Source organism: Phyllostomus hastatus, unplaced genomic scaffold (assembly GCF_019186645.2).
Source record: "Phyllostomus hastatus isolate PE091 unplaced genomic scaffold, TTU_PhHast_1.1 phas_contig_210, whole genome shotgun sequence".
Lineage (NCBI taxonomy): Eukaryota > Metazoa > Chordata > Mammalia > Chiroptera > Phyllostomidae > Phyllostomus > Phyllostomus hastatus.
The window spans coordinates 32094370-32109148 of NW_025333737.1; the positions used below are offsets into that span (position 1 = coordinate 32094370).

Below are 14779 nucleotides of genomic sequence, written 5' to 3' on the forward strand. Positions count from 1 at the left end.
GGTGCAACTTCCCCTGGTAGGTGTCATGATGTCACAGAAGAGAAAAAAAGGAATCTTCACTGCTTAAATTAAGCTGGGCTGAAGGCATGAAAACCATGAAGCAAAAGAATTTGCAGTATCTACAAACGTGCTCACCTCCCACCAAAAAAAAGGAAGAAAACTGTCTCAACTCTAGCATCCCCCAGTCCACTTCTACTTGTTTCTAGCCAACCCAAAAGGCACATTAAAAAAAAAATTGTCAGAGGAGGCTAAGTACTAGGAAGGCAAACGGACCGCCTGGAACAAGGCACCCAGGGAACCCCTCATCACTCTGAATCCGCTTTCAGATAAAGCTCTTGAATGTCCTCCTCCTCCGGGGGCCCCACCTGGTTCTCTGTCCGGAACAGCAGAGCACATGAGGGAGGCTGTCATAACCGAGTGTCCTCCCCACGCCCCCGCTGACTGATGCCCATTCGTTAAAAAACCCCAGTGCTGGGGGGCACCATTTAATGCAAGTTAGTGAACCTTTTGTCCCCGCAAAAATGTTAAACAATGTTCCTTTCTTGTTTTAACATTTTTATAGTTCGTAACTTCAAAAAAATACATGAGTTTGATAAAATATACATGCTTAGTCATTTTTGCATCTAGCAGAAAACAAATACTTTATTTCTTGTTTCCATTTTATAACCTTTAGTTTCTTAATCCAACTAGGGCAAACATATTTACACAAAGCCACCAGAACAAGGATCACTTAAAGAGCTGGATGTAAAAAATATTATTGCAGTATACTACAAATATGGAACCTTTTTTATGAGCTACAAAAAGCAGCATTTACGTTTATAGAGTTCAGTGCAATTTTTTTTACATTAAAAAAATCCTATAAATTAAGAAGGAAACATCAACATGACAGAAGAAACACACCCTCAGACACACGAGCTCCTCTCTGGGGAAGCACAGGGGCGAGGCTCCATCCGCACGCACGCACGGCCTGTCGCCGCGGCAGGGTCTCCTTTCCGGGGTGTGCCGGTGTCTCTCCGGGAGCGAGGGGCAGGAGGACAACAGTGCCAAACGTGTGGCTCTCTATGTGGGGAGTGGGTGGAGGAACAGCCCGAGTCGCATCTGATTCCAGGTCAGACTCCCTTTCCAACTCACCCGGATAACACAAAGTCACCAAGGGGCGGTCAAAGAGAACGGAAAGGCGGGATCAGAAGGACAACCCGCTGGCCAGAGAGGAGGAAAACGGTTTAAAACTTATAGAAGGGAAGAGCAGAGGTTAAAAAGGAGAGGGAGGAGGGGCGCATCTAAACCCGACGGTTTGGAGATGTTGCTGCAGAGGGGTGCGCAGTACTGACTGGGGCTCCCTAGCTCAGAAACACAGGAGGGACAGAGGGGAAAACAAATCCCTGATAGTGAACCCAAAGCAAACCTCAAATCTAAAACCAGCCCTGCAAGCCAAAACTCGACTCTTTGGCTACCAGACACTGCCCGTCCCAGCTTCTGCTTGCTGGCATGAATGGCTCGACAACCCCAAGGGAAGACTTACGGGCCACTCTCCCTGGTCCTACCTGGGCTCTCACCCCCCAACTCATGTGCCATGGCTGGGAGGGTGCTGCAGGTCTTGACCTGAGAAGATGGGGTGCAGTAGTGGGTGAAGGTGGAGAGCAGTAGCAGCTGCTGCAGCAGGCCGGGGGGCAAGGAGGGTGGGGTAGAGGGCGGCGTGTGGGACAGGGTGGAAGGTGAAGGGTCCGGGATGAATGGCTGAGGCAGGAATGATGTGGATGGGATGGCTAGCGAGAAAGGTGGCAGGGTGGCCAGGGATGATTGAGTGGGTGAGGTGGGACAAAGAAATGGGGGTCAAGTGCGGCTGGGGGATATGATGGACTTGCGCAAGTGGCTGGGGATGAGGGTGGGGATGAATGCCAATGGCGGCGGCAGCTGCTGCGGCATGATGTTGTAGGATAGCGTGCTGGACAGTTGTGATGGAGGTGGCGGAGGCTGTGGCCGGCTGCTGAATATGGATGGGCTGCAGGGCTGGAGTGGCTGGGGCCAGGGCAGCAGAAGCTGGAAAGGCCTTCACTTGCTTGGCCAGAAGCTGCTGCTGGATGTGCTGCTGCGCGGCCTGCTGGAGCTTGCTGTACTTCTCCATCTCCTCAGGGGTGAAGGTGATGGGCTGGCTCTCCAGCGGGGCCAGGGAGGCGTCCTCAGCCCCATCCGCTGACTCAATACTAGGCTCCCCACTGGGAGGCGCGTAACTGGGGAAGTGCTCAAGTTCTGGCACCATGGGCAGCAAGGTAGATTCCACAGGGCCTGGTTGACTGCCACTATCCAGGGACTCTAGGGTGTCCCCGTCACTGGGGTCAGGGAGGTAGTTATGGGACATGGCTGGGTCCCCAGAATAGCAATCAGAGTGCACTGGGGTGCCTAGTGGAGCCACAGGATGATCAGCAGTACCTTCTTCAGACTTTGGCTCTTCTGGAGGGGGTTCTGATAAGGGGCCAGCTGCTTCCTCTGGGGGGAACTGATGTCCAAAGGGGGCATCACTGTTCCCCGGAGGCCCTTCTTCTGTCTCTGACTGTTCTTGCTCTTCTCCCCTTTCTAAGCCAGACTCTTCACATTTCTTAGTGTTGGGCTTTCGAGTGGCCGGGAGCTTCCCTATCAGTGGAAGGACAGGCTTATTGCCAAGAGAGGGAGGGAGCTTGGGCCCAAAGTACCCTTGTGGGGGGTCCTTAAGCTTGAGACCAGCTTTATTAGGGGTGGCCAGCACCTCCTCATTCATACTGGGTTTCCTATCCACTTTCCTGGACTGGATCTTCTCCAGTAGCAGTTTGGCCGTAAGGGAGTTCTTATCTTCAGGGCTGCAGTCACCCTCTGACCCCCTTCCTGCACCGACACTGCTGTTTTGAGACGGCGGGCCCGTTCCTTTACCGTCACCTCCTCTGCCATCTTCCTTCTTCTCAGGACCCTCCCCCCGGCCTGACCGAAAGTAATGAGGAGACTGGGAGCGGTAGATTTTGGAGCGAATGAAGTCTCGACGACCAGAACGCCTCTCCTCGGGGCTCTCGTGACCCCACGATCCCTTCCTGGAGCCTGACCTCTGGGAAGGGCTTCTGGTGCTGCGGCTGCGGTCGCGGCTGTAGCTCCGGCTCCGCTGCCAGCTGTGGGCCGTGGTGCTGCGGCTCCTCCGTTTGCTCCGGCTGCGGCTGCAACTGCTGCTGCGGCTGCGGCCTCGGGACCGGGAGCGCTCTCTGGTGTGGCTCCGGGACCGGCTCCGGGACTGGCTGCAGCTGAGGCTGTAGTCGTCATCGGAAGAGGAGTATTTGTGCCGTTTGGACCGGTGCTTGGAGTTGGTGTAGTCTGAGTCGTCAGAGTCATGGGAGCGCTTCGAGTGCCTTCGCGAGCGGTCACTGTAGTCACTGTAGCTGTCGTCGGAGTAACTGTGCTGTCTGCTGTAGCAGCTCTGGTCTGAGGACGCGTCTGAGCTGCTCGAGTAGGAGCGCCGAGAGGACCGGCGTGAGGAATGATGCCGGTCGGATCGTGAGCGGCTATGGGAGTGCTCGCTGCCCGAGTCTTCCTCCTCCTCTTCCTCCTCACTGTACTGGGACGGAGACTTCTGGTGCGGCCGGCGTGACGAAACACCGTCACTGTCCTCATCTCCGCTGCTGGGTCGGCTCCGGTGACTGGACCGGCTGGCCCGTTTGGTGCCAGCTCTCCGCTGGCAGGACGACGCCGGGGGTTCGCCCTTGTGTTTCCTCCCACCGTGATCCTGGGCGCTCCCGCCGCCGCTGCCGCCGCCGCCGCCGCCGCCCTCGTCTTTCTTGCCACTGCTCCCCTCCTCGCCCGGGAGGGACCTCCGCTGGGAATCGTCGGGGGCTCGCCGCCGCCTCCTCGGCGGCGCGGGGCTCCCGCTCCCAGGGGGCTCCGGTTTGGGTCCCCGTTCGGAATCTGCCTGGGCTGACTTATTCTTCTTCCGTTTCCGTTTCTTGCGCTTCTTAGACTTCTCCCCAGACTCAGCCTTAGAGCTTTTCTCTTCCGGATCGGCCTTGTGTTTCCGTTTGTGTTTGTTGGATTTTTTGTGCTTCTTTTTCTTTTTGTGTCGGTGGGACTTGCCAGAGCGCTCCTTCTTGCTAGGAAGGCTCCTCCCGGTGTCTTCTGTTTCCGAGCCGTGGCTGCCACCCGGCTCCGCTTTATTCTGGCTGACACAGCCAGACCCTGAAGCAGGCGCATCCACTCTGTCTCCTGAGGAATGTTCTATGTTTTCTCCTCCTTCCTTGCTTTTATTTGGCTCACCAGGGTCAAGGCCTTGGGGATGGTCCTTGGAGGAACCTCCTGGGTCTTTTGGTTTTTCTGTCCCTTTAGCTCTGGCATCTTTGTTCCTTGAAAGTTTAAAGTCAAAGTATAAAGGGTTACAACTGTACGAAATGGAGGGTTCTGCCTTGGTGAAAATTAATAGTTCCGATGGCCACTGGAGGGCGGTGCTTTCATCTTTGCTCAGAACTGGAAAGAAGGGACCAGTAGGATGTTTGGGTCCCTCATGGCTTTCTTTCCCTGCTGAGGCGGCCTGGGAGGTTTCTTTACAAGGGTTGGACTCACACATCTGGGTCTCTGAAGCCTTCTGACTCTGACTCTCTGAACTCTGCTCACTTACATCCCCCCCTGAGGCCTTCTTTGTTTCAGCTTTGCTTCCAGGTTCTGAGGGCTCGGCCACACCAGTTTCTGTCTGCTGCGGGGAGACTTCACTAACTGGCTTTTCTGCTCCTTGGCTCGCGGCCACCTTGATGAAGCCTTTAGGCTTGGGAGAATTGCTTTTTTTGCTCTCCAAGGCATTCTTTGGGTGAGTACTGTTATCACCTTCCATTTGTTCACTGGCTCTCATAAAGAGGAGGAAGGGAAAATTGGGTTTCACTTTGCAGTGTGCTGGGGGGATGTAGTGATAATACTCTGGCTCTGTGGCCCCAGCCCCTTCCTCTCGCTTCATTCTTTTTAGCTTAGATAAAGTGGAAGCAAGGGACCCTCCATCCTGAGGGTCTTCGTCCTCTTTTTTACCATCGAGATTGCCACCACCATCCGAGTCTCCCACCTTCTGTAGGACCTGGTCAGAACCCTTCTCGTCAGCTTTTGTTCCATCTTCAGAGGGCCCTTCCTCCGCGAGGTCCTTGAAAACGGATGCTATTGATTCGAGTTTGACAGGAGCCTTCTTGGCAAAAGAAAATGACACTCCCAATTTTTGCAACGGAGTACCCAGATTATTCTTAATGCCAAAGCTGACGCCCTGGGAGACTAACCCAGGAGCCTGTGCCGGTCCAGTGGTATTAGCGACCTGCACCGCAGTGAAAGGGCCTCCTTTATCCGCGGGGAATTCAGATCCCGGGCCACAAGCGGCAGCGGCACTGACGCCGCTGTTCATTACTGATTCATCTTTATCATCGTCTCCACCTTCTTCATCTACAGCCACCGTGGTTGGCCTGAACATAGGACCACTTCCAGGCGCGCTACACAATGGTTTAGAGAAACAAAAAACAAAAAAACAGGTTTAGGAGTACATTTCATTACTTCTCATCAAATACTTACCTCCTGTTCTACTGCCCTTCACAGGCAGGTCTGAAGGCCCCCAATTGGCAGCCACCCCCCAGCCCTGTACCGATGAAGGGGACGCCCTCAGTGCAGTCCGGCAACGGCTCACGCCACTGATCTGTCGGGCTACATTTTCAAAACTAGACATTCACAGCTATTTTTTCCTAAGGTGTCTAAATTAAAATACTTAATCATTACCATATGGTACAGTCTACCCATCCTGTATCCATGTTCATTTCTTCTTGTATCATCTTAACCATCAGCATGCTATCAAATGTATGGCTGAAAGTCTATTCACAAAGATTCTGTTCAGCTAAAAACCAAAACAAACAAAAAACGCCCCCAAACCCCTCTAATTTCTTCTGCTTTCAAATTTCATATATTTTAAAAAATACCATTTCTGAAATTGTTATTCTATCACAGTTTCCCCTCAAATTTCTTTTTTAAAAATGTACATATTCTCTGAGCTTAACACAGTCAGAAATCTGCACCGTGCTACTCTCCGACAGTCTGTGATCAGTACGCCTGGGAAACCGAGTCTGTGCCTGTCTCCTAGGCACCCCACCCAAGCACGTGTTTTGGTTTTGTGATTCTTTCCAGGCATCCCATCCAGTGGTCATGATACCACTGAGGACTGTCTCAGCTCTGACCACAGAACACTGAGGAGCCCCAAAGCCAGTGTTTTAAACCCTGGTTCCACCTGAGATCAGTACGGCGTGTGAACTATGAAGGTATCTACCTATCAAGGCAAACTGAGGAACGAAGGGGATTAGATATCTTTTGGGTCGAGGTCCTCATACCTGAACTCCAGCTACTAGCCAACTCAGGGTCAAGTGTATTTGGATGCTGTGGCATCCCTTGCTCTCCGAACTGCTATTGGAAGACGGGAACCTAACCGAGTTGGACAGTGAGATACTTACACTGTGCCATGAAACCTACCCCACAGCAAAGAAACCGTCACACTGAATAAAAAGGGGACTTATTTGATCTTTTGCTCAGTCTCTGCCATGCTACTTCATGTTACTGGGGGGTCACGCACTATTCTCAGGACAGTGAAACGACTGATGAGGGTTCACAACCTTTTATTCTCCCCAGGGATTATGTGGTCGTCTTCTGTTTGTTTATGGAACAGAACTAAACGTCATCTCTGAAGAAAAACATGTATTAAAATATGTCCTGAACTAGATGGTGGCCTTTTATATACTTTTTAAGGAGGTACCCTTGCAACATGCCCAAGAGGAATGCGCTTACTACATAAAGAGACGCCAAAGAAGGAATCTACAGACGGTTTAACCCAACACGAGAGCTGATAGTTTAACTCTGTTTCAAAAGTTACGTTCTACGTGTTCTCTCCCTTCCTTCTGCCTCCAAAAACACAAGAGAAGTTAATAGGCAAAAAAGGATCAAGAGGCAAAAATAAACCTAGTAAGTCCAGGAACCTGGAAACTCTGACCCCAACTGGGCTGTAAACTTTTAATAAACACAATCAGTTTCTCTTTTGATTGTAACGGGTTCCTTCCTTTGGTCCTGGCCAGCCATTAAAAACAAACCTCCTTATTTTTTTTTAATCCTCGCCTGAGGATACGTATATTGGTTTTAGAGAACAGGAAGACAGAAAGAAACATTGATGTGAGAGAGAAATATCGACTGGTTGCCTCTTGTACACACCCTAACTGGGGATCGAACCTGCAGCCTTTTGGTGTACAGGATGAAGCTCCAACCAACTGAACCACCCAGCCAGGGTGGGCCTAGTTCTTCTGACTGGAGTGTATACTTCATGAATCCTCAGATGCCCAAAGACTGGGTCTCTAAAGTCTAGCTGCTTAGAAATAAAGCCCTAGGTGGAATAAATTCCACCTTAGGGAAAATATCAGCCCCAAATTGTTAACTGAGAACCACAAAGGAACATTAAAAAGAACGTTCAAGAAGGCAGGAACCTTAGAGAATTCCCTAGGTTTCAGGGTGGTTAGTACTAACTGTATAGTCCTTAAAAGGCAACTGGAATACTTGAATCTGCGTCCCAGTACTTTTTAGCTATAAAACTGTAATATATAGGCTTTTCTACAAAGAATATTGGAGATAGGAGCAATTAACAGCTCCATAATTTATTGAACATCTTCTATGTACTAAGCATCTAATAATCACTTTTTTATGTAATAACTTAATCACTATTCACAACAACTATAAGGAGTAGACTTTTATTACCATCTCCATCTTATAGATAAGACAACATAGAGATTAGATAATTTAAGGTCATACAGACTGTAGGATGTGCCCTCAGAAAAACATTCTTTTTTTTATTTTTAGAGAGAGAAAATGAGAGAAAGAGAAGGAGAGAAACATCAACGTGTGTTCACCTCTCGCTTGCCCTCTACTGGGGACCTGGCCCACAACCCAGGCATGTCCCTAACTGGGAATAGAACCGGTGACATTTTGGTTCGCTGGCCAACACTCTCAATTCACTGAGCCACACCAGCCAGGGCCAAAGGAGCATATTAATCAGTGTATTATACTCCAAGTGTAGATATGCTTTTAGGTTGAAAGAAGGATCTATTAAAAATTTAAAGATCATTATTCTTAAACTATAATCTTAAAACTTAAGGGTTACAATTATCTGTAGACCCTCTGAGAAGAAATATCCTCACCATTCAGCTTGTTTTCTTTGCTCTGCCAACTCATGGAGGCGCCGGAGAGCTTTTTCCTGCTTCTTCTCATCCTTGCGGGATCTTGAAGAAACATTTCGAGCAAACTCTCTCTGCTTGAGATCTTTCAATCTCTGGGGTAAGAGAAGAAGTGAACAGAGGGGTGGGTGATTTAGAATACCTTGGGGATTCTGAAAGCAAGGCTTTTAAAATTTACCCTCAATCAGTGGTTATTATAACAGTGCTAGCATAGACTACATTGTTATGCTCTCTTCTGGTAACTGAAAACACAATGGCTGATTACTCTGGGTACACATTTGGAGTGCCTGCCTTTCTAATGAGGATAGCATACCATATGCTTTATTGGTCAAACTTAAATGATGTCAGAAGCAACAAGCAAATTTTAAAACACTAGGAGGAGAGAAAAGGGACTATTTAATCACCTGCTCTTCTAGGATGCAAAACTAGACAAACAGAACATGAGATAAATTGTAATAACACAAGCCAAAGAACAGAAAGGGGTTAAGCTAGTACAGAAAATTACCCAGGCATTAAGATCTTAAAAAGCAATGTACAGCTTACATGGGGAAGTTATTTGAATCAGAACCAATAGAAAGCATACTGTTATTTCACCATAAAAAGGTGCTATTATTTCTTTTCAGCATAAACAGTTCCCCTGCAACTATCCAACAAACCGCCTTCCAATGCTAGCATGTTCAGAGCTCACCAGTCTGACCACAGTTCACCTGGTCAGTCTGCTGAAACGAGACAGCAGTACGTATAGCTTTTCACTGCTTCCTGATCCTGAGAGGAACATCCAGGGGATGAGGAGGAGAACAGAGATAAGTCAAAGAATTTATTACTTAAAACCCTAATAAAAGGATGGGTCTTTTATTGTCAGAAGTTATTATATAAATTTCCTTAAAACAAAACAACAACAGTACTATGACACACTACTGACAGGGTCCAGACATATCTAGCTGCAGTGAAGACAGAAGTAAAATTATTTCAACATACTACAATAATATAAAAAACAAATAAAACAAACCCAAAACACACACATTATCCTATGTTCTTACAACAGCACTGGGAAAAAGAATTTGACCCAATATAAAGTGGACATTGCTTTGTGGAAGGGTATGATGTTCAACAGACAGAGGAATTTTCTTATCTAGTATTTATGAAATGTGTTTGGAGTATTTCTGAATTGGGGGGGGGGATGGAAAGACACACACAAAAAAGATATACAGCTAAAGACACTAGTAGAAAAACTCACTCTTGTGATCTGGGCTCCCAAATTAGAAGGATTTGCTTTCAATACATCAGCTGAAAATGTCACATCACAAAGAAAAAAAAGTAAAAATAAAACAAGAGTGGAAGAGAAAAAAAATAAAGCAAGCATTACTACACAAGCTCTCTTAGTGAATCTGTAAACTATTATACTGAACAATCAGGGACAAAGCCATCAACTCTAAAAGTGTTGGGGGAAGAAGCACCTGTACAACATACATATGTACACACACACACACACACACACACACACAAACACAGTGATAATCCCTGTGTTAAGTGGATAAGTGGAAGCACTACGTTTTTTTTTTTTTTTTTCCAGGAAAAATGGTTATAGAACTTTAGGGAAGATCACTGCTGTCTAAAAGCCATTAGTCTTATTTTCATTTACCTTTATTTTGGGGATGTTCGAGTAACCAACAGCTGGCAAAATTGTTTTACTGAGGCTTGCTGCCCAGGATTATAATTTTTAAAAAAAGATTTTACTTATTTTTATTTTAAAATATTTTACTTATTCACCTTTAGAGAGAGAGAGGAAGGGAGGGAGAAAGAGTGGGAGAGAAACCAACCGGGGACCTGGCCCGCAACCCAGGCATGTGCCCTCACTGGGAATCGGACTGGCGACCTTTTGGTTCACAGGCCAGCACTCAATCCACTGAGCCACACCAGCCAGGGGGGGAAAAAAAGATTTCATTTATTTTTAGAGAGAGGGAAATGGAGGGGGAAAGAGAGGGACAGAAATATTAATCAGTTGTCTCACCAGGAAGGGCTAGAATTATAATTTTTATAAAAACTACTTTAAGATGGAAGATCAATTATTTTAAATAAATATGGATTCTAATTTCCTCCTTCTGAAGAAAATAAAAGAGATAAAGGGCCTGTCAGGACTATTAGATGATTACGGTAGGCCACAAATCTAGTCTTATTTTTTATTTTTAGTTCTGCCCCAAACACTTAGCAGGCTCTCTAGCCAAGATTCAAATGGAGTGTATGCTTTTCTCACATCTGCTGCCTTCTCTCAGCCACCCAATAAGCCTGGAAAAATCTCCCTGTGTCCAGTCATTCCCTTCCCTCTTACAAATATTTTGTCACTTTTAGGAGTTATTTCCCAAACTACAGGACACTGTTTAAAGAATGAACACTATCGAAGTCTGGCGTTTCCAGAAAAAGTCAGACATTAAGCTTCCCAATCACTCAACAAGCCACTTGGTGCGACCTTGGAGTCGAAGGGATAAGACTATGCCCACGTCATCCTGAAGATCATCTATGTCCAACTCCTACCACCACGTAGCAGGAGGTGGGGAGTGAACAAAATGAGATGCTGTCAATAAAACAAATGCAAATTGTAGCCCCTTCTATGCAAAGTTATCCTGGTTCTATACAGGGTGCAGCAAATACCCACAACACCTTTACTAACTTTATTTGAGATCTCTTTCAGATAAAGGCATTTTGATGATAAAAATGAATTTCTAACTCAAAGCCTCTCCTTTCTACTCAAGGTCAAACTAAATTATCCTTGCAATGTCTCTACTGATCTCTCATAAGATAGGATTTTCTTCTTTCTGAACTGTCGAACTAGCACTTCGAGACAACTCATCTAGCAAACATCATATTTTGCTGACTATACTTTATTATAAAGTTTCAGGTCAGAAAACTTGGATTCAAGTCCATTAATTACTAGCCAAATGGTTTCGCCTCTTTGAGCCCCAGTTCCCTCATCAGAAAAAGAGGGCTATCTAGCCACAGAGTTATGAGAAAATAAATGTAAAGCACTCAGAATGGTGAAGCTGTTCCACACTGCCTCTTCCCCCACATCTTTACTTGAGGGAAGGACTAGGTTTACCGTTATAAGAAACTCTTCAGTGCATGGAGCAATACTAAGACTCTAATACGTGTGAATGGTTGATGAATAATTTGGCTTAAACATTGGATCCTTAACTTTCCCCCATATGAATTTTTATCATTTATAGAAAAATTTGATTAGGAAATATTTTCATATCTCTACTAGGGACATATTCAAGTTATATAATAATATGGTTTTCCTAGCTATTACTACTCTCAAATAGTAAGGAGTTTCATTCTTTAGATAAATCAAAAAGTCTAAAAGGCCCCTTACTTCTAGACAGAATTGGGCCAAATGCCAAAAAAAGATCCTGATCAGGAACTTCTCAATTTCCTATCTAAAAAGTAATTTTTATAAAAACGTACCAGACCCTAATTCACAGTCAGGTTTTCTGAAGTTCCCTGTTTTATTCCGAAAGGCTACCAAACCTGCCTCCTTTGTCACTGAGTATCAGTATGAAATTCTCTCTGATTTGTACCTTTTCTTTCCTTTTAAGTTCTAAAGAGAACACAACTTTAGACAACTTCTTCTAGGTGAGACTCAAGAAGCAACACACTTGTCTACTAGAGACAGAACTCATGCAAGAAGAACAAAATTATACATGTACCGACAATCCAAAACTCTTTTCAAAGGCTGAGCAAATTCCATGTCATGCACAAAAATCCCAGTTAGACTCCAAACTGGGACACGGTCTTATCTGAACGGTGTAATTGATCACTTAAGCTTATTCCAAAGCCAATAATACATGCCCTTATCTCTGAAAATTATAAAGTATGCTAATAAATTCGCTTACTTATTGAACTATTACTAAAAAGTTAAGCCAAATAACACATTTTTAGCTGGAAAATATTTGATTTACTAAAAAGCACACTAAACCCCATTCAAATGAAGAGGTTTCAAGATCCTGTTTTCCCAAGAAACCAATAATATGCTTCCAAAAAGATACACATTTGTGGTATAGAATACAAAGTAAGTAACATTTCTCAGTGATTCTGAATCACATGGTAGCTGGGGTTTCCATTAAATCTCTCAAAAGACCAGCAGAGGGAAGGCCTTAACAAACAAGCCACCGTCCCCATCCACATAAACTATGGCTATTTGGGCTGAAGATCACTTCAAATGTAAATGACATCCCTGTTCTTACACCACAGCTAAATAGCACTGCACTGGCAGAATAAAACATCTACTCCAGAAACAAACTCCTGCTCCACTATGCAACTGTAAACAAATTAAACCAGGAAAATGAATCTGGTACGTCTTCCCCAGGTTTTTAATGTGAATGATAAATTTGCCCAGATCATCAATAATGTGAAGTTGGCATCAATAACGCCAACAGTAAAGAATGGCACTGGTTAAGCTGAAAACGAATGACAGACACCTCTATATAGCTTTCCCTGACAAAATCCTAAGGGTCTGAGTCTAATAAAATATTTTGTTATCTTTTGGTGCTATTCTATTCTTACTGCCTCCATCAAAAGAAAATTTGATGCTACAAGTTTGTTTGTTGAGTATACTTTACTAGGAATAAACCTTTCTCAAATATTTTATATCTGTTATCTCAATTTAAGAAACAAAAACTATTATTTCCATGTGAAAAAACAGGTAGAACATAGGCAGAGTATTTCCTATTGCCATTAAAAATCTTATGTTCTAATATTTACTCAACTCTAAAGATAAAACCTAATTTTGTCTCTTTAGGGTCGAAAGATTATCCATGGGCTCTTTTCTCTTACTAGATGATGACCCCACTCTCCCAGAACAGGGCCCTCCTTTTAACTAGCCTTGCGACACACACACCACTGTCTACAGCACAAGAGATGCTCAATAACCACTTATCAAATGTTTCGGGGGCAAGAAGAGGAGGGTCATCTCCTCTTGGAACACGTACAATGGACAAAGATAAGGTGAGGGGAAGGACGGAATGTGGGAGGTGGGGTGGGTAGAGCAGGGGAGAGAATGGGGGGAAAATAGGGACAACTGTAACTGAACAACAATCAAAAAAATCCACGCACACAAAAAATTAATCGAACTGGTTTCAGTTTTAAAATGAGTTGTTGGGAGAGGAAACACATACATATACTTTTATATGTTATTTCTTGTTATGAACAGAGATGAGAAATAATGAGTAAAGAAGGGGTGGCTGTATGTACCTCAATCTCTTTTTCTGGCTAAGCATAACCTGACTTTTCTGAACCTCAACCACTCTTTCCTCTACGTTAACAATCCTGCACACCCCAAATCCGTGGCCTCATCTCCCCAGTTTCCTACTTCGCTCTTATAGTGTAACATTAATGTGGATTTCCTCTCCCAAACGGGAGTAATCATACTGTAGTTGTTACTTATCCAGGTTATCCTGATTCAAGTCTGTTTGATGCTTCTGGATGAATCCATCCAGGACATCACCATGTCTGATGAGGGAGGAAAAGACCAGGAGAGAACAAAGTCTCAGCATTTAAAAAGTATTCTGAGAAGGAAGATCCTACTTAAATGGTTAAGGAAGTCCAAGTTACAGGATAGTAGATGTAAATTCTTTCTTTAGCACATGAATATTGTTAAGTAATGAAAATGAATTTTATTCTGTAACACAAAAACCCAATGTTTGGTAACACAAAAAACTAAACACGAACACTGATTATAAATACTAGAAAAAATCAGAGGGAAAGAGGAAAGTATACATTCTTTTTGCTGGCAAAGAGCAGTACTAATTAGTCATTTATGACAATACTTACCTTTTATGCCCAATTATTTTGTAACACAATACATATTAATATCATTTGGTAAATATCAAATTAATGTCATAAAATCACTGTGTAATGCTTGCTTTGTTATGTTAAAAAATTCAGCAAAAGGCCTTAAAAGCATGGTATATTCTTTAGTACCAGATATACCTGCTATAAGGGATTTTACACAGATGTACAGTCACCATCACCACTAAAATTTAAGGTGGAAAATGAAGTTTTAAAAATAATTTCATTGAAATATAATGCACATAACCATAAATGAACAGATTTGAAGTGTAAAATTTGCTGGGCATAGTACATTCAGCGAGTTATGCCACCGTCACCACTATCTAATTTAGAACATTTCCGTTTTCCCTAATGCGGCCTTAGCAGTCACTCCCCATTTCCCCTTCCCACCCATTCCCTGGAAACCTAACCGACGTTCTCTGTGGATCTGCTTGTCCTGGACTTTTCATATCCACTAAAACACACACCATGGGGGTCTTTGTGACCGGCTTCCTTCACACAGCATAATATTCTCAAGGCTTGTGCGTGGTGTGTTTATCAGTAAGCCGTTCCTTTTTCCTGCTGAATAAAATCCCACTGTAGGGATATATCGCTTTGTTTGTCCTCTCATCAGCTGATGAGTATTTAGGTTGCTTCCACTTTTACTATGAATAATGCAGCTGTGGACAATCTTGTGAAGTTTTTGTGTGGACATATATTTTCATTTC

At 44.6% G+C, this 14779-nt stretch overlaps 1 protein-coding gene across 6 annotated transcripts in view; it reads right to left on the minus strand.

Moving 5' to 3' along the window:
• Positions 1-542: 542 nt before the first annotated feature.
• Positions 543-14779, minus strand: part of GPATCH8 (G-patch domain containing 8) — a 74467-nt gene continuing 60230 nt past the window's right edge. For all 6 annotated transcript variants that reach the window (XM_045835998.1, XM_045836002.1, XM_045836000.1 and 3 more), the window contains 2 exons: positions 8196-8326; positions 543-5468 (listed from right to left, as the gene is read on the minus strand). In XM_045835998.1, the coding sequence (XP_045691954.1) occupies positions 1565-5468; positions 8196-8326 (4035 nt within the window). In that variant the 3' untranslated portion in view covers positions 543-1564. The remainder of the gene's footprint in view (positions 5469-8195; positions 8327-14779) is intronic.